Consider the following 19718-nt stretch of genomic DNA (forward strand, 5'->3'; position numbering starts at 1 on the left):
GGAGACGGGGTGACCAACAGTCAGTCAGACAGATGAAGAGAGGACTTTCTTCTGCTTACCAGTTTTCTTGCAGTCGCTGCTCTCTTATATGCAAAACCATTGTAGTTCAGTATTTTGAGCACTCAGCAGCCTAAGCACAAAAACAATCTTAGTGTCAGCTATTTTTAACGTCTCCACAGTGGAGACAGCCAAGGGCCGGAGGCATTGTCTTTTCAGTTTTTCTGTACGCAAGTTCACCTGGTCCATTCTTAAGATGCATATCAAGCAAGAAATGGAAAGAATTTCACTTTCAGAACTTAAACAATTAGTGTCTCCAGTCCTCCACACACTTAAGGAGTTCTGTAAGGAAAAAAAGTATGCAAGGCTGGTGACATACTACATAATTTTAAGCCTTCACATTCATCTGGGAAAGCTCCCATACGGCTGGAGCAACAGGACCAAATAATGCCGTACGCATGTGCCACTTTTTTATCTGACAGGCCACCACTGCTGGAGATTGTTATCAGCAAAGCTTTCAGTAAATAAAATTGATGTCAAGGCTGTTTGGGAGACATGCAAAAACGTCTTCTCTGCCAAGTCAAACTTTCAGTTTGGCTCTATGCTCTTCGTTTAACAAGAAATGTGGTCCAGTCTGATTAAACTGACACTTTCCTACAGCTCTGGGAATTCAAAAATATTATATGAGTTTAAACATTAAATATCTTTTCTTTATGCTGTAACAAATTAAACTTTTCTCTTTTTATTCCCATTTTACACCACATCCCAAAACCCGAGAGGAGCTGGTCTTCTGATGTTTGTTGCAGATATTTCTCTGACTAAATCTATCACCAAAAATGTTGGTCAGCCACCTTTTATCCATGAGGAAGATGAAACTAAGCTTAAAAAAAAAAAAAAAAAAAAAAAAAAATCTTTGGTGATAAAAACTAGAGACCAAAACGGAAATGCAAAATCCATGATATTTCTCCATAGTACATATATCTCAGTATTTCCATTAGTATGTTTTAAATTAACTGAAGTCTTGATGGTGCATTAATGCTAGTTTTATATAATTATATTAAATTCACAATAAGCCAGATCAAATTAGTTCAAAGAGAATAAATGACTTTACTAAAAGTAAAGTCTGAAAAGGGAGAGACTTTTTAATGACTAAACTAAAAGGGTTAAGAACGACTACAATATGACTCAAACTAAAAGACTTTTTCATCTAAAGACTTAGACTAAATTTAAAATAGCTTACATTTCTACTTGTTTGTTGTCTGTCTGGTGAATTAACCAGTTACCAGTTATCATACCATATCTTATACTTTTATCCCCACTAGAGCCTCATCTCGCCATGCCTGCCATCGTCAACCTCCTCTTCAACGTCGTCTCCACGAACACCACCATCTCCTTCAGAGTGTTCCTGCCCATGTTCAGCCTGGTCTCTCTCCTGGTCGGAGTCGGTGGTCACCTCTTGCTGTGGTTGGTTTTAGTGAGAAATCCTCGCTGTCGCTCCAAGCCGAGCTCCATCCTGCTCCTGAACCTGAGCCTGGCAGACCTGGGCGCCCTGCTGACTCTGCCCTGCGTCCTCCTGAGTGCAAGTTTCCAGGACTGGCAGCTTGGTGGAGGGACCTGCGTGCTGCTGGGGTTCATGACCTCAGTCACTGTGGGAGTGGAGATCTTCAGCTTGGCAGCTTTGTCGGTGCTGAGGTATCGCATTGTTGCACCACGGACAAGACTGCCAGCCAGTCTGACACAAGTGTGAGTATCTCAAAAGGAGGACTTTAAGTCTTGAACTGTAAATGTGCACTTAAGGGATTTCTCACACAAGCTCTTTTAGACTCATCAAAGCAGCAGAACCAGAAACATTTTTTCCACATATTCCCCATTCTTGTCAAAACTGAGCCTCTAACAACCCAAATGGTCTGTCAACACTGCTGTCTAAGATTCCTGCAGTTTGCCTTGAAACTGCTGTGATAGCTTTTTAAACTGTCAGCACTTAGCAGATAAAAGGAGCAAGTTACACAGGTTTGACTTTGTAAGTATCATCAGTATTATCTTTTCCACAGCAGGCAGTTTTGTTCATATTTCCGATAACTGTGTTAACCCAATAGCGTGTGCTGTGGAAACATTAATATTAACTAAAGAAGACATGATCAGTCTAGCACACGTGGTGCTGTGGTACTCCCAAACCCACAGCATCCATGTGTGCTGTGATCAGTCTGCCTTATGGTTTTGCTCCATTCAACGCCCTAACCTCCTGGATCTAATTATGAAGCCCAGCTGCTAACGTAGTAGCTGTTAGCTTGGATGTAGCAGCAGGAAAGAGACAGTTTAATCGGACTTGGACCACATTTCTTGTTAAAACGAGCACAGAGCAACACTGAGAGCTTGTCTTGGCAGAGAAGATATTTCTGCATGGCTCCTGACCAGCCTTGGCCTTAGCATGAATTTTATTCACCGAGACGCTCCGCCATTGGTAGCCTGTCAGCTCAAGAATAGGGCATATATAGAACGTCACTTTGTCTTGTCTGGTTGGCCCGTCATGAATGTGACAGACAGAACGTTCCTCCAATCACCTTCCAAAATTTATGCTTACTATGGAAGCTTTTCCAGATGAATATGAAATATATCCATGCAATGGACATATGAAACAGTCAATCTGGTGTGTCAGGTTAGTGCCAGCCTATGTTAAGTTTAAAAACAAGTGTTAAAATCTTAAACAGGATCCTGAGGCTAACACGTCGTGATGTCCTTTGTTGCATTTTCATAGCAGTTGTTCAACAAAAGGACAACTGATCCACACCAATTCAAGCACTTCCTTCAAGTTATCTAACACATGTCTGCTTTCTGAGCAGAATAATCTAATTGTAGGCTTTGTGATTAATTAACCGCATATGTTGATAAAGATAAAACAACCAGAGAGGACATACTTCTGAATGGCATCAAAACTTTGACTAGCTTTTGAAATAGGAAACAAGGAGAGGACAGATTGTCCACTTACTAGTCGATCTCAGATGGTGTTCATCTGTAGATTATGGATTTTATCCATAAAATTATTTATTTTTTACATGTTCCAAACAAAGTTAGAGAGCTACTTTAGCCAGTTGTGTGATGGCAACAGGATTAGTCAACATACATTTTTAATCACTCCTTTATTAATTAAATTTAATCAAAAATTCTTACCACACTAGTAATTAGCAATGACAGTAAGTCTGATTCTTAGGCCCCGTCCACAGGGAGACAAATTCAGAAGTATATGCAAACGTTTTTTGTCATATCAGAGTTTCATCCACACAGAAACGGCGTTTTTGGAGGCCGTACAGGCCGTACTTTATGAAATCGGGTCCCAGAGTGAACAAATCTGTAAAAACTTACCGTTACGCCTCTGTGTGGACAGCCACCTGCATCTTTCTTGAAACAATTACGCCATACATCGTGTAACCCACCTACAGGCTTGGCATAAATACTACAGCTTTTTCATTGGTTTTCAGTGGTTCCATAACCTAGCAAAGCAGATGGATTCTCCCACTTCTGTGTTTCTCACTGGCGAATCCATCTTGCAAAGCTCCTGTCTGAACTGTTTGGGCCCAGTTAGAAAGTGACAGGACCAATCAGCGACGAAGCACCAGTTTTATCAGAACTTGACGACATTTCTTTATTAAAGAACAAAGAACAGCAGTGATTTGTTTTCTTTTCAATAACGACATAAGTTGTTTACTGACATGTTTACAGTCACCATGGTTCGCGTTATGCAGTTCTTTATGGAGTTTACTCCTCGGTAGCGGCTACGTCACTTGTTTTGTTGCTCTGATTGGAAAGATGTGACAGAACGTTCATCCAATCACCCTCTGAGAATTTCTTCAAAGCGTCTGCCTTTTCCCAAACACTGTGTATGAGAGGTTTTCCAGATGGATGTGTAAAACACATCCATCTGGGGTGTCAGGTTAGTGGTTCCGTACTTATGCGGACATTTCCTGAAACGATCCTGAATAAACGGAAAACTATTTCAAAACGAAACTGATATATATTGTGTTCATCTCCATGTGGAAAAGGCCTTGGGTTGTGACCAGGTTGGTACATGTAGAGATCACTCATACAAAGCCCTGTAATCCAATATGCAATCCATTCAGGCCCCATCTGGACATGCTGGCTTTGAAAATGTCCCCACTCTTACATGTCATTATTTTTTCAGTAGTTATTTACAGTAGTAGCTGAGATAGGTTTGATGAAAAATACAAAAACATTTCTGTCCTCAAGAGAATTTTTTCTCCAACTTTCCCTGAGGGATAGTTATTGCAGATTCAACACAGATCAGCTCTATCCATTGTACAGATTGAAATGTGATTGTGACACATTAAACAAGACCTCTTTCTCAGACTCTCACTCCAGTGACTCTCTGATCTAATCAGACTTTGGCATGCATGTAAATAATGCAAAACTCAATCGAAGCGCACACCAGCAGGGATTCAGAGGCGCTTTAGTAGCCTTATAACCACAGGTCAATGCGGACGTTACAGAAAGAGCTGTCAGCTAATCTTACTAAATCAAATTGTCAGAGTTTCTCCCATCAGATCTGTTGTTGCAGTATATATTGACCTGTGTCTTCCTGAACCTTTCTACCCCTCTCTTCTCCAGGCTTCGTTCTGTTGCAATCATCTGGCTGGTCTCAGTTACCATGGCACTACCGAAGGTCACCTACATCAACTTCGACGTGGGCTGCACGTGGGCGGTGGGCCAAGACGAGTGGCTGTTCTTCCTCGTTCCAGCGTTCTTGGTGTACTACGTGGCCCCTCTGCTCTGCATCGCTGTGAACTGCGGCCTCATCATCTCTCAGCTACATGGCTGCAGGAGATCTCTGGCTGCCGACAGACGCAATAAGAAAGCCACCGCTCTGCTCATCGCCTCCACGCTGGTGTTTGCCCTCAGCTGGTTGCCGTATTACGCTCTGGAGTTTTTTAATGTCATGTCTCCTCATGTCAGCTCAGCAGCTTCTCCTGTTAGAAGATTAGGGCGAAAGTTATCTTCAACTTTGTCTCCTTCATATTCATCAGTCACCTCGCCTGACCCCACTGAGGTCTCAGAGATGAGCGTGTCCTTGCTGTGGGAGGTGGCATCGTTGTCTGCTATTTTGTTAGTGTGTCTGGCTCCCTGCTGGAACCCGCCCCTCTACTTCCTGTTGTCACGTCCGGCTGTTCGTCAGCTCCGGGCTCTCCTGCCGTCTTTCTTTCAAAAGCACCTGGGAAAAAAACCCGTGCAGCCCTGGAGTATCGCTCCAGCTCCTCCCCCTCGCCTGCCACACCCTCAGCCGTCTGCGCTCACACATCAAACTCTGACACATAGGCTGACTCAGTAAAGCTGGAATGACACAATTTGCTGAATCATATCCCCAAGACATAAGAGTCATGCTTCACATCAACAAAAACACTGAGCATCTAAATACATGAGTCAAAACATGCTTAAAGTATGGGTAGATTAAGTCCACCAGGCTAAGAATAGGATTAATCATTTTAATATTAAATCATGACACATTACTCAGTTACAAGGCTTTCCTTCTCATAGCATGACTTTGTTTCACTGTAAACATGAGCCAAATCATATAGCACAAAATATTCAGCATTTTACATAGGAATGTATAATGTATATTAAAATATATTATCTAATCATATCTTGTAGTATAATGGGGGAAATTATGTGATGGTGAGGTAACTTAATCATAAATTGTAAGAGCCCGATTCCAAAAAAGTTGGTACACTGTGTAAACTGTAGCTAAATAAAACCAGAATGCAATAATTTGCAAACCTCAAACCCATTTATTCACAAAACAACATGAACAACATACCAGATGTTGAAACTGAGACATTTTACCATCTCTGGAAAAAAGTTGCTAATTTTAAATTTAATTGCAGTAACCCATCTCAAAAAAGTAGGGGCGGGGCCACAAAGAGGATGGAAAAGCAAGTGGTACTAATGAAAAACAGCTGGAGGAGCATTTTGAAACTGATTTGGTTAACGGGCAACAGGTCAGTAACATCTTACAAGTCTCTCAGAAGTAGAGATGGGCAGAAGGTCAACAAATCTGCAAAAAAACTGTGTCTAAAAATTGTGGAACAATTTCAGAAAAATGTTCCTAAATGTAAAATTGTAAAACCTCGAAACTTCTCAATTTTAGATATATATCTCTCAATATCAAAACACTATCAAATATATCAAAACACAATCAAACACTATTTGTACTGTAACATAACAAGTGTTTTAACAATATACTCCAACGTGGAAAACCTAAAGTTATTGTTTTAGAGTGGACGCTGAAAACTAATCTGCTAGAGGTGGTCATCTCTCACCGAGCTGCTCCATCCATCCCATAGACTGAAGAAAGAACGGTCCGTCCTCTGCCCAGCTTTACTCTTGTAGCTGTCTGTCTTTGTGCCCAAGTGAGCTAACATCACTGATATGAATGTATTTTGTAATAACTCACTCATTATTTGTCTATATTTCCTCAGAAAACTTGATAAAGTGCTTTTAAATGTTTCTTCTACATTGTGTTTCCTACTCTGGGTTAAACTGTTGGCCACACTGCTCAACACTGCCCCATGATTGGCAGTGGTGTTGCAACATTTGATCCGTATGCAGAAGCTTTGAGAGATGGATGAAATGAATGAAGAGTACAGACTGAAAGGTCCAGCTGTATCTGTATGTGGTTCGAACGTGGAGCAAAAATGGGCCTTTACAGTGCAACTAAATCATGCCTGTAACTATTGCAAACTCATGTTGAAGCAGGTCGGGATGAAAGTGGAAACAACTTCCAACATAAAAAGCTTTTAGTGCCGATCTTTGCCCCTTTTTCATAAAGAAATGGGGTTAATTTCTGCTAAAAATGCTGCTGTATAATAGCTAGATCTGAGCTAACACTAGCAGCAGTGTTTTTCAGTACAACTTAACCCCACCTGTAGCTACCACCTCTGAGTCCTCAAAGGATGCTGATTGGTTAGATCCGTTTTCAGACCTGATGTTCCACAGATGTTCCAAATTGGAGCTTTTTAAGATAGATATGCCTGATGACAGGAGTGGAGTCTGGCTAATCCATCTGCTTTGTGAAAATGCAAAATGAAGCAATCTTGTCACAACATCAAAATCACTGATCATAACATTAAAAGTCTTGTTTAAATATGGAGAAACATCATTAACATATCAAAGTATAATATGGGAAGGTCTGTTAAAACATAACAAATATCATAAAAATGTTAAAAAAAAAAAATAGTCCAAATGTGTTTTAACAGTAATAACATTCACTCATCTTATAAAATATGTTTTCATGATGCTAAATACTTCAGCTGTGACTTCACAATGTGTCAAAATACTAAAAAAGTCTTGTTAAAATCTGATCTGTTGTCTTTGTTGTGAGAAATATGCTGCTGTACAATAAAAACATGCTGCTGTGTTTGCTGGATGCTTATCACAGCCTTGTGCTTTTTCCAAGCTGTACCATAAATGTAGAAACGGCTCCAGGCAGCAGTGTATGAGACTCTTAGATAAATGACATATGTGCACCATAAACTGAAAGCTTTGTACCATAAAACATGACGGATGCCAGAGACGCCAGGCAATTCACCGCTCAGAAAGAATGACGCTTGAAGAGCTGATCATTTAAAATACGTTTCAAATGAAATACAGATAAACCAGCTGCTTCTTTTGTATTCCATCTTTACATCAAAGAGCACATCACCGTTTGCAAAAACCAGGTCAGTGAACTCAAAGAGACGTGTTAAGAGCTCCCACAAGGGACGTGCACAAATCTTAACAGCCTTTTTTCAGCGGGTGAAGGATGTCTGTTGAACTCACCCTGACTGACATGAGGCATCCGAGCAAACAGAAGTCAAAATCTCTGTGGAGCTTTTAGGCAACCATCATGGACTCATAGAAAACGGGCATGTGATTATTACAATATACAACAGGAAAAGAGCTTTGTCTGTTTCTAGAAGCCTCCATAGGAAGTCATTACAAAGCAGGCAGCAGATTACAACAAAACACACAACCTCATAACCCTATTACTAAGCTGTCTGACACTGAAGGGACACAGCCTGCCTCCCAGTAAAGCACCCAGTAAAGCTCCTCAATGTCATCTCAACAAGCCTGTGAAAAGAGGCCTGTTTGACTTATGAGGGGCATTAATAAAACCCTGACCTGTCTAGTTTGGAGCTTGAATACAATAAAAAGGGTTTTGACATCTAATGTCAGAGGAAATTGACTTGTGCAAAAGTGCGGCCCATCTATAGGGGTTTTAATATCAGCATGTCAAGGTTATGTCATGCAGATGCAGCTGTTAGGCACTCTGACAAATTACCTCTGTTGAAGTAAGTGGATTTTTGTTGTGAGTCTATTCATTCAGAGAGATGTAGAACAAAGATTGAATCACTTGAGCTGCCATGTTGATGTTGATGTGTTTTTCTGGCAGCTAAAGTAGAAATGGCTCCATATTTTGGTCCAAAACATACTTAAAGCAAGGGTTCAACCACTTTCTGCTCGGGTTAATGTGCAAAATTACGAACATCTTCGAGGGAAATATGAAGCTACAACAGCTGATGGCTAGCTTAGCTTAGCATAAAGACTTTAATGAGACAGAAAGATAGAATTCAAACTCTGCCCACATGTCAGAAAATCTGTCTAACAGCACATGATCTTAGTGAGTTATACAAACTCCTGTAGGGAGAAATTTTAACCCATTATGTTAAGTTGTGAAGTGAGAACTTTGAGCTGAGTATTGACCATCTGGTTACGCTGCAGTTATTGCAAAGAAGAAAAGATAGGAGATATCGGAGGAAATGGAAAGTAAGGGTGCTGCATCAGTTTAGACAGGAGACAGGGCAAAAAGTCCATCCTGCCATGAATGTTTTTAAAATCCCTTTTTGAGATGCAGGCAAAGTCACATTTCATTTTTACACATCTACATCCAGCTCATTGTCCTATATAGGCTCGCGATCCACAGATACAGCGGTATTTGAGGCAACAGGAGAATTAGACTTAGCATCTCATCTCGACTGACTTCTACTTCTGTTCGTCGGTAAGGTGAGTCATAACAGACCGGTTGTTGACTTGATTCTGACGATTTCCACCTCTCATTGAGGAATAATGTGAAACAACTGCCAGGAAAAGAAGTTTAGCTTTTATGATGACATCATAAAGCTGATATGACTCTCTGGCCTGTATCTGGGCACGGTTGTGTTCACATCTCCTCTGAACCATGCCAGAGTCCACTTGAACCATGACCAAGATCACTTCCCCAAGTGGGCCCAACACCCGGGCACAGGTCATTTACATTCACACTGACTGAAACAAACCAGACTTTAGGCTCAAGTGTACTCAGATCCGGGACCAGGCCCTCAGTGTGGAAAGCCACTATAGAGAGTAATCAACTAACCTAACAAGCAAGTTTGGGCAACAGCTGTCAGACAACTGCTGTCCAGATGGAGGCATAGCCTACAAAAAGAAAGACCATCAGAGACTTCTTGCTTTTTTTTTTCCCCAGGCAAACATCCACGACCCACTGAAAATGGCTTCGCAACCCACTTTTGAGCCATAGTGAGAGCCATGACTCTGGACTTATACAAACATAAAGAGACATATAACAGAACACCAGCAATAGTTAGCAAGGACTTGGAGGCATATAATAGTAATGGGTCGTTCATGAATGAAGCGGTTCAAAGAGACAGCTCTTTTATGTGAAAGAGAAGCACCGGATCCTGTTCAAGAGCTGTTTTATATCATTATAACTATTACTTTGATTATTTTTTTGTATGTTATGTGATTGATTAGCAGGAATGGTCTTTTCTACATACACTTCCACATCTTACATTAGGGCAGTGTTACTCAGCCCTGCTCAACCAAAGAGCCAAATTTGATGAAAAATACCTTTGCAAGAGCCACAATCTAAGTGGTGAAATGTGGCAGAAAACAGCTTGAAGTAGCAATAAAAAATAAGTTAAAGGTTGCAAAAAATAGTCCAAAAGTGGCAAAAAAATGGCAAAAATGAGAGAAAAGTGACTAAAATTGGCAAAAAAGTAGTCAAGAGTGACAAAATAGGGCAAAAAAAGAGGAAACAAGTGGTATTTAATTACAAAAGGTCGCTTTAAATGGGAAAAAATGGTGAAAAGGGGCAAAAATGGGAAAAAGTGTCAAACATGGGCAAAAAATAGGAAAAAAGGTGGTATTTAATGGCAAAGGTAGCTTAATTCAGTGAAAAGTGGTGAAAAATGGTGAAAAAGGGCAAAAATGGGACAATTAAGTTTGACAATTAAAGGCTTCTGTATAAGTCTGGGAAACAAACTGATTAATTTTTGAGTTATAGTTTCCCTTTTTTAAGGTTTTCTGGGGGAATAATATTTCAAATTAAGAAATAAAATAGCCACAAATCATCACAAAAGAGCCAAACATTGAGTATCACTGCATTAGGGGCACAAGGTTGATTGTATAAAGATTAATGTTTAATAAAAGGTGTATCATACAGCCCAGCTAGTGAGCAGGTTTCATGGGGGGGGGGGGGGGGCAGTATATTTAAAAAATAATAGCATGTTATTTTCATCAATTCAAAAAATTGAGCTTTGTTGGACTAAAACACCAGCACCAATATCAATCATATGTCATGACATTGCTAAATCTAGCAGGTCAAACAAACTTAACTGGTACCCGAATGAAAAGACATTTGGGAGCCGAAAGAGCCGGCTCTTCTTGCTGAGCCGAACTAAATCATCTGGATCGCTGAAAAGAGCCTAATTTCCCATCACTAGCATATAACCACCCAGTTCTAGTAAATGAACTTGTTTAAGGATATTCAGATCTCACTCAGGTGAAGAATCTGTTTTTGAAGTTTACTGGCCAGACTCTATTATTTAATGCTCAGTACAGAGAATACTACTACTACTGAGATTACTACTACTACTATTTATATGAAGAAGTTGAAGAAGAAATGGAGGGAAAGCAAAAAGTAGCTTAGATGTGGCTAGCTACTTTTGCCATGTTACTGTAGTATACCTTGCTAGCTTTGATTTTTTTTCTGTAGAGAAACAAAGTAGCTTAGCTCACTGTATTTTTCCAGTAGCTCGTCCAACACTGACTATTCTATTTATTTTTCTTGAACACTGGCGAGAAAATATAAGATAATAGGGGTTTCTGCATGGCATCATCAATAATGAAACAACTGTTACTATAGAGTAGAGATAGGTTATATAAGGGCAGTCAATATTAGTGATACATGGCTTAAACCAGCTTCATATCACTGAATGTAAAAAAATAATTCTCTTATAGCGTGACCGTGAAAAATACATAAAGTAATCCCTGACCTTTTGGCTTTCACCTTACTGTCAGGCATAAATCCTACCTTTGTTACCTCTTAACCTCCTGACATCTCCCAGAATGCACCACTGCACATTGTAATGACAGAGTGGAGTATTTCCATTAGCGGGGAACTGGCAGTATTCGTGGATGCCGCCTCGGTGTCTAATGAGAGCACTTATCTCTGTCATCTGTCTGCGCTGTGATCCGCTCACACAGAGCGAGGCTCTGATGTCCTGATGAGACTTAATTAAGTCTGCAGATTAGTAAAAAGCCTTAAATATAAGTCATGCTCAGTGGGCCCATTGAGAGGATCTCTCTCATTTTCTTTCAGTGTGTTTGCTGAGTTCTGACGTGTCTGGAGGCCCTATGTAGTTTGTGAAAACACCGAGTTAGCAGATTGGGCTTCAAACTGAGGAGAGAGGAGATTAATATACAGCTGATTGGGGAGGAGGTTGTTAGAAGAGGAGGGACTCCTCTGTCTGAATGGTCATATAGGAGCAGTATTGATTATTTAAGTGTGACAAGGGTGAACGAGCACTTACCTCTTAATGGCCATAAAGGGACGAATACTCATTCTCTGTCACTGAACACTGATTAAATCCCAAAGAGAGGGTTTCTTTAAGACAAAGAGCTATAGACGAGGAGGATATGTCTGGAATCACTCACTCATTCAACACTTTCTACCCACTATAAAGAAAGTTTAATGTAGAGGACCATAAAAAGGGGTCACTGGCTAAATGAAAAGACCTTTGAATGATGGTAGTGGCATCTTCTCTGCACTGTACTTTACGCGATTGCTGGTTTTCTTTTTTTTCCAGTGTAATGTGCATTTTTCATACTTTTACCTGATAACAAGTGATGAAGTAAACTTGGAACTCCTGCATGTTAAAACATATTGCAATCAATAACTTCACATGAGTGTATAATATATTAAAGTTATGCAAAATAAAACAATGGAGTTCTACATTTTGGAGAAAATTCACAGAAAAGGTTCACATGTAGGCTGCTATTATCGTGCAGTCTAATGATGTCACATGGCTGTATTAGTTTTCTTCCCATATTTTTTTGGATTATACTCACCTCGATCTAAGTTTCAGGGTCATGAGTTAAATCCCCATCTTCCACAGTCACATGATAATGGTGTGTCCTTGGGAAAGACACTTGACCCCAATTTGCTCCCACTTCTGCTGCTGGTGTGTAAATGGGTATGAGTGCATATGAGTGGGATTAGTTAATACTCCACAGCCCCCTCTGCAATCAGTGTGTGAATGTGGAGTGAGTCAATGAGCTAAATGAGCCAATCAACTTACAAGGGGTGTGACGATTTTTGCATGATGGTTTGAGGGTCATAGTTCGGTGCACGTAGTTCCACGACGTATACTTCTGAACGGCTAAAAAGGAGGTAAAAAATAATACAATACTGGCAGTGATGCCAGTAAGTGTTTGCTAACCGCTATTAAACCATCAACAAAGAGGAAGTAGCCGGCATATTAAAACACACGAAGAAGAAAAGTCCGCTCTAGGCTGGCTTCTGCAGCAAGCTGCAAGAAAAAAGCTCCTGGATGTGAAAGCAGAGAGGGTCAATGATATTACCACTGCTAATACATTTTAATGACTGTACTTGGACTGGTAGAAGCAGAAACACTGGCAACAAAGCCTTATTAAGCGCCCTGCTCAGACTCCGTTGCAACGTCTCTTCCTGTGTTTACATGAGCAAGTCTGTGATCCATTACCGACAAACGTGAGTCAGGATTTTGCATGAGTATCCACTGCACCGGCTTTTTATTAAAAACGGTGTGATAGCACACTTCGTAATGATAAATTTGATATATTGCTCTACAATGCACACATTTTAAGTTTCATTTTGTGTTATGTTAATTTTTACTTTATCAATTCAGGAGATATAAGGTTGTTTTCTGTGGTGCCTTTCATTTTGCATTATGTTTTTTTGTTTTCTACTTTTTTATTTCATGTTTGAAATATCACAGGCTGTACCAACTACCACTGACAGCTCTAATTAACACTAGATACAAAAAAGGACTGACTGATTGATTCAAATGTCTATTTTGAACATGTAAAAAAGGTATGCACTAATGTAAGGAAATGAAAACGTAATGCTAATAGGTGAGGGGCAATTTTTTTTATCAATGAACCAGATGTGTACCGAACCTTGACCTCTGTGAACCGTTACACCCTCTACCATATACCATAATATTCAAAGTTCTTTTTCATGGATAACCCAGGTATCTTTTCTATTAATGTGGTATAAAAAACTCATTAGAGTAAATTGCAGAGTGGCCAGATCTCATGGGAGAAACAAGGGATTTAACCTATGAGAAAACAAGCTCTTCAAATGAATGAATTAAAATGTGCTTAAACCTGTAAAATGACTATCTTTTTTGTCTTACTTTGTTTTAAAATCGTCAAGTATCTGCTAGCCTCACTGAGGAGAAAGGTACTATGACTTTGTGTGTTCATCATTGCTCGCAGGTTGAGTTTTTAAAGGCGCAGTGTGAAAAAGCTGGAATATCAACAACATCTTTAAGCCGGGCATTCACTGTGTGATTTCAAGCTGACTCAATGACAGTCATGGTGGAATGTCGGCTCATAGTGTGCAACTTAATCACTTGATGCACAGTCATCATGCACCATTTGTGTGCTCACACTGAACGGTCCAATGGTCATGCACCTGAGTACTTACACTGTAGGAGTGAAGTCAGGACTGCGACAAAAATCTGTGCAATTTCCTTAGGAAAAGTCTCATACACTGAGGTTGAAGTGAGATCCTTTCAAGTTTCCTCTCTGCTTTATTTAACACACAAACAGCATCGCCATCCATGTCAGCTGCAGGTCAGTGGATAGGCATTAGGAGAGGAGCATTAGAAAGTCATTCCTACTGTTGACATGATGATTCATGATGCTGTGCTGACAGTTTAAACAAGAAAGTATACCCCAAAGTTAGGAATGTCCATATATACTAATAAACAGGGTCCAAAACTAACACTTGCCACTCGCCAGTTAGGGGTAGATTTTGTCTCTGGCTGGTAAATTTTTAAGACTACTTGCCACTCTGGCGAGTTATTTTTTTTACCAGCAAAAAATAAATTTTTTTGTTACTGGAGAACGATGCTGGTATCGCCTGGTTTCCTGGCAGAGTAATGTGCATTTCAGGCCGAGATGATCTTTGGTCACGTAAGTGCGTCAGTCATGACGTCATTCACAGCGCGCCGAGGTGGATAGCTGATTGTTACTGTACCTGCACCTCCTTGCAGTGTTGCCAACTTAGCGACTTTGTCGCTTTTTTAGTGAGTTTTCAGACCCCTCTAGTGACTCTTTTTCAAAAAAGCAACTGGCGACAAATCTAGTGTCTTCGCCTGGTGTTATTGGAGACTTTTGAAGACTCTGACATGAAAGCAAGTATCATTGTAGCGCCTGTTGGGCCGCGGCTGCTGCCGTGGGCCCTACCCTGCCCCAAAGCACTGACAGGCAGCCCACTCCTCACCCAGCAGTCCCTTTCAGCCGCGGTCAGAGCAGGAGATGCTCACGCCTCCATGTCCAGACTACAGATCAACCGCGCTGGGAAGGCGCCTTGACAGTTTTTTCTATTGTCTCTTTTTGGACCATTTAGATTGTTAATGAAGACTGTATATACAGTGCTTAACAAATTTATTAGACCACCTGTCTCAGAGACCATCCAGCATCATGAAGTGCTTTAATGCGGACTCTTTCATTTTCAGTGAGCTCTCCACTTTTACCATTTTGAACAGGAATGAGGAATTTTAAAACTGAATTCACCTTTTTATACCCAAATTTGAGCTGGCTCACAGGGCTTCTCTGAGAAGTCAGAAATGAATCAAGCATAACATTCAACCACTACAACTCATTTGTCTGTTCAGGAATGCAAGTAAATAACTATAATTTGACATATTAATCAAGAAATATTAATGTGCTTTACTATTTTTTCAGTTTTTCACTAAATCAGTAAATTTGAAAATTCATGGATAACAATAATAATTATATTTTAGCATTAAAAATATCATTTTGGTTAAAGAGCGTCTACATATTGGTGTATTAACCATTGCAGAAACATAAAAAATGATTTTAGTTTTACCAGTTTTTACCAATGCTGTTAATTTAGGGCAGCTGTGGCACAAACCCTACTTTGGGTGGTGGTCTAATAAATGTGTTAAGCACTGTATATATAAAAAAATGTATTTGTTGTAGGCTCTTAAGTGGACCATAAGGTTTACAACTAAACCAAACATAAGAAAACTAAACTTCTAAGAAAAATAGAATAATAAATAAATGATAAACAAAAAATAAAATTTAAAGTTACTCTGCCAGAGTATCTCTTAAGTCATTTTGCCTAGCCCAGATAAAGGAGGGTTGGAATTGTGAAGTTATAAAAACGTGAATCAACAGAAGCAAGTTCATTTGTTGTTCTACACATAATAAGGGTCTTTTTACTCACTTTTGGTCTCTTTTAGCATACATTATTGCTAGTATTAGTGCATACTGTTAAAATATTGATTGAGAATCACATACAAGACCCAATGACATGTTAAATAATACTGATAGCAAATTACAACACTTAAAAGCAATTTTTATTTGGTTGGCTGGTAAAATATCTGCCTGGCTGGTAAAAACTTTAGTTTTGGACCCTGCTAATAAATTAGTGGAGTTTTAGGCTGAACCAACAGACCTTTGTCAGGTGAGGTCTTTTTCTTTATTTATCCTCATTCTTTAAACTTTAATGTGTTTTTAAGGACTAAAAATGTTTTATTGGTCATCCTCAAACCTTAAAGTGTCCAAAAAGACTGAAATTTCTTGTCTGAAGAACATATTTAAACATCGGTATCGATATCAGTATTGGCTAAAATGAATCTTTAAATATCGGCTTATCGGATATTGGCAAAAATCTAATATCGTGCATCCCTACCCAAAGTTGATGATTTTGCTCAACCTTATGCTCTCACTGTGGCAGTGTCTGGAGTCGTACGACCAAAGTATCAAACATGTCAGAAATCCATCCAACCACTCAGAAGCAGCTAGTTGCACCGTCAGGTTGAGGTTGGGGGTCATATCCCTCTATACACAGCACGACAAACAACACCCTATCTTGAAAGCAGGCATGACTACCAAGTAAGTTGTGCAGCTCAAAATTCATGACTGAATCAAATGAACTGCACGGTGCATGCCCAGCTTTAAAGATGCCAGGTGGATAAATCCTCCCCTCAAGTGAGAATTCTGACTCAGAAACACAGAGGAACTTGTATGAAGGAAATGGAATGCAGCATTATCTGTGGCTCAGTACAAACATTGTGGTGCTATGTAAATGAGTCTGTGGAGGACCACCCTCCTTATGTATAAATAAAAAGTGACTGTAGGGGAACAGGAGGGCTGGCGATAACCAGCGGACAGGGTGGAGGGGTTCACACAGGGTGCAAGCTAAGCCAAAATAAGCAACTGCACCTTAGAGACAAACCCACGAAACTGCAACCCATGGCTGACAATATCTGTCAGTGATTTTACAGAAAATAAACTCAAAGTGTCTTATAATAAGCAAGCAATACTCCTAAATTGTTCATACAAGTTGGATATCTGCAATGTAAAACCAAATGAATTGAAACTGCGAAAAAATTTTGTTAAAACTGAGTACGCCAATGTTTTTAAGTAGAAGAATCATTTTTTGAGCAATCATTACTTGTACATTTATGTTGGGTTAACCTCAGTTTTTTAAGTTAAACTACACTGTGAAAACTTTCCTACACTTTCAAATTCTGTTTAAATCATTACACACAGCAATTTTCCTTATTTCTATCACATACAATAATCTTGCACATCTATGCCACCAAAGGAAGTCCAATTTAAGGACATTAAGTGAAAGGAGCACACTGAACCAGGACGTCCTATTCCATCACGTTTACTATAAACGAATTCTGTGGCTGATTTGCGGGCGCCGCCATCTTTAGCGGCCATGTGATGAAAGTGCTGCATCTACTGCCACCTGCTGGCTGTGACAACAGCAGAGAAGTTTGGAATAAAAACGTTATAATACCACAAGGGTACCGTAATCAGAGGTCCACGACTTCAGTTATATTTCACAAATTAAAGATATTTTACCCATGTCTAATATCTACTTCAGAAACAGAGTAAAAATGGGAACTTAGGACCAGAGTTCACGGAGACTCCTGTAGCTGACCTACCTCAGCTTGGATTTAAAAGCAATAACAGACAAAAATACAAACACTTTAATCAACTATTATATCTCATTTGAGCAAGGCTTGAGCCACATATGTCTGTATAAAACCTGACCTGAGCCCAAAACCGTAGCAACAGAATCAAACCGTAACTCGAGCTGTCCATCCTGTCATTCCAGCCTGTCTTATGACACAGATTACACATGACCGGAACTTGAAAATGACTTAGAAAAGTCATAATTTCATATACTTGCAAGTATTTTAAGTATAAAACATCATAAAATGTGACCAACTGTTCCTTGCATATGCCGTTCTGTTGCGTTTGGTACCTTAAACAACACATAGCTTATCACCTTAGCTCCCAGTTAGCCCATAGCCCATCAGCCACCATTAGCAGCTAACAGCCAAATATCCGTCACAGAAAACACCAACGAATCGTTGTACCAACCCGCTAACCATCAGCAGGATAGTGTCAGACACCGTGTTAAAACTCTGCATTTTAAATGAACTTTGTTGCTTACCCATTGACGAGACTGATCCTCATAAGCTGATGAATTCAGCCCTTCAGCAGCTGAAGTTATGTCTTCACTGCTGTTAGCCTGGACAGCCCTGATCATGGTAACCAGCTTCGTGTAATGAACTGTGGGCTGGCCTCCACAGCCAAAAAGGTCCATGTGGTCCTACTTAACTCGAATCCGTTTTGAATACAGTCCCACTTGTTTGAGAATTGGCCACATGTAGATTTACGACTCTCTTAAGGCCAGTACAGCTTCTTACAGTTGTGTTGAATTCGTGAATATTTAATTAGCCATGTGCTGCTTATGTACATCAATAAAAACCTCGGCACTGAGCAGGAAGGAGTATGCACTCACAAAAAAGTCGGTCATAGAAAAATGACTTCTTGTTTATATTAAAACTATTTATGCAACTCATAAATAACGTTTCTTGGGAAAATAAAATATTTAATAATTTACCATTAATTTACATTTTCCCAGCTGGACATATTGGCATGTCTTTATCTGCCTGACAGTTAGGTGTTTAAGAAATGTAGCCCACTCTATAAGTTTTGTATCATGTAAGAAATCAACAGTTTTGACTTGTATATCTTACCTTCTGTTTTCCTTGATCAAATGAATATTTTTGTCAATCAGGTGCGGCAGAAATGACATATGCTTTCATTAATTAAGACTTGTATTGTTTGTGTTTCTGCCCTGGGAGGTAAATCGTCTAAAATCCTGATTGTTAAGGTCTTTTTTGTCTTCAGTAAAGTCAGAAAACAAATATTTCTCTTTACTGGCTAACTCCTCTAGATTGCTCACAAAGTTAAACCACTGAATATTACTGCTGGTGATACAATATGCAAACAGTTATACATTTTATTTGACTGCTTTTAATGAATATTTAGAAATGTGTTTTCAAACTTTCTGAGGTTCTGAGTAAAATAGACTACTTCTAGTCTTTGTAACTTTTTGATTCAATAAGCCTGTAAAGACATATTTTTCCATACTTCCTGTACTTTAGCACCCTGAATCAAATTTATGAAAACCAGGGCATTTCTGTATAAAAATACTGCCAGGAATTTTCATTTACATAGTTGGTGCCTATTTTTAATTCACTTAATTGTATTCTTAGTTTGTCTCAGGGTGAAGTAAACTGGGTTTCTGTAGGCTAATGTCTTAATTGACTGTGAATGATTAATATTCCTGCATAACACAATGAAAGAAGACCTACCAACAGGTCACTTCAAGTAGTTATAAATGAATCAGTAGATTCAGTCCATTAATTCATTAACCTATGTTATGTGATATAAAGCTCATTGCCTCTGAAAAGCATTAAACATTCACATGTCTCATGGTAAAAAGCCATCTTAAATAAAATAAGCCTGAGCCAGAGAAATAGCCTTGTTTACACTAGGAGTAAGGGTCATTTTTCTCCCCCTAGTGAGTATATTCACCTCACCTACCAGTCTGTAAGTAGGGCAGTCTAATACATGTTAAACCATTTTATATCCGATGGCATATATGAGCATTAAACATGCAGACATCAGGTCAGCCTCAAGGTGGAGCGTGGATTGCACACAAATGTATTGACAATATTGTAAGCTAATCTGCGGCAACAGGATCAGCAATGTGCATGCAAAGAGGCATAAGCCTTGTTAATGGTGTGCTTGGAGGAAAAGCATTCAATGAATACAGAGATTAGTCAAGA

At 39.5% G+C, this 19718-nt stretch overlaps 1 protein-coding gene across 1 annotated transcript; it reads left to right on the top strand.

Moving 5' to 3' along the window:
* The first annotated feature begins 1333 nt into the window (after positions 1-1333).
* si:ch211-119o8.4 (somatostatin receptor type 3) lies at positions 1334-5335 on the top strand. The gene is made up of 2 exons (XM_041803616.1): positions 1334-1740; positions 4618-5335. Exons 1-2 carry the CDS (start codon positions 1334-1336, stop codon positions 5333-5335), a joined length of 1125 nt encoding a protein of 374 aa, XP_041659550.1.
* Positions 5336-19718: the final 14383 nt, after the last annotated feature.

Source organism: Cheilinus undulatus, linkage group 13 (genome assembly GCF_018320785.1).
Source record: "Cheilinus undulatus linkage group 13, ASM1832078v1, whole genome shotgun sequence".
NCBI lineage: Eukaryota > Metazoa > Chordata > Actinopteri > Labriformes > Labridae > Cheilinus > Cheilinus undulatus.

Excerpts from the sequence above, each read along its gene's own strand:
- si:ch211-119o8.4 (XM_041803616.1), top strand. The coding sequence starts at position 1,334 with ATGCCTGCCATCGTCAACCTCCTCTTCAACGTCGTCTCCACGAACACC. Across the intron at positions 1,741-4,617 it reads CCAGCCAGTCTGACACAAGT|GCTTCGTTCTGTTGCAATCA; the intron begins GTGAGTATCTCA and ends TCTCTTCTCCAG.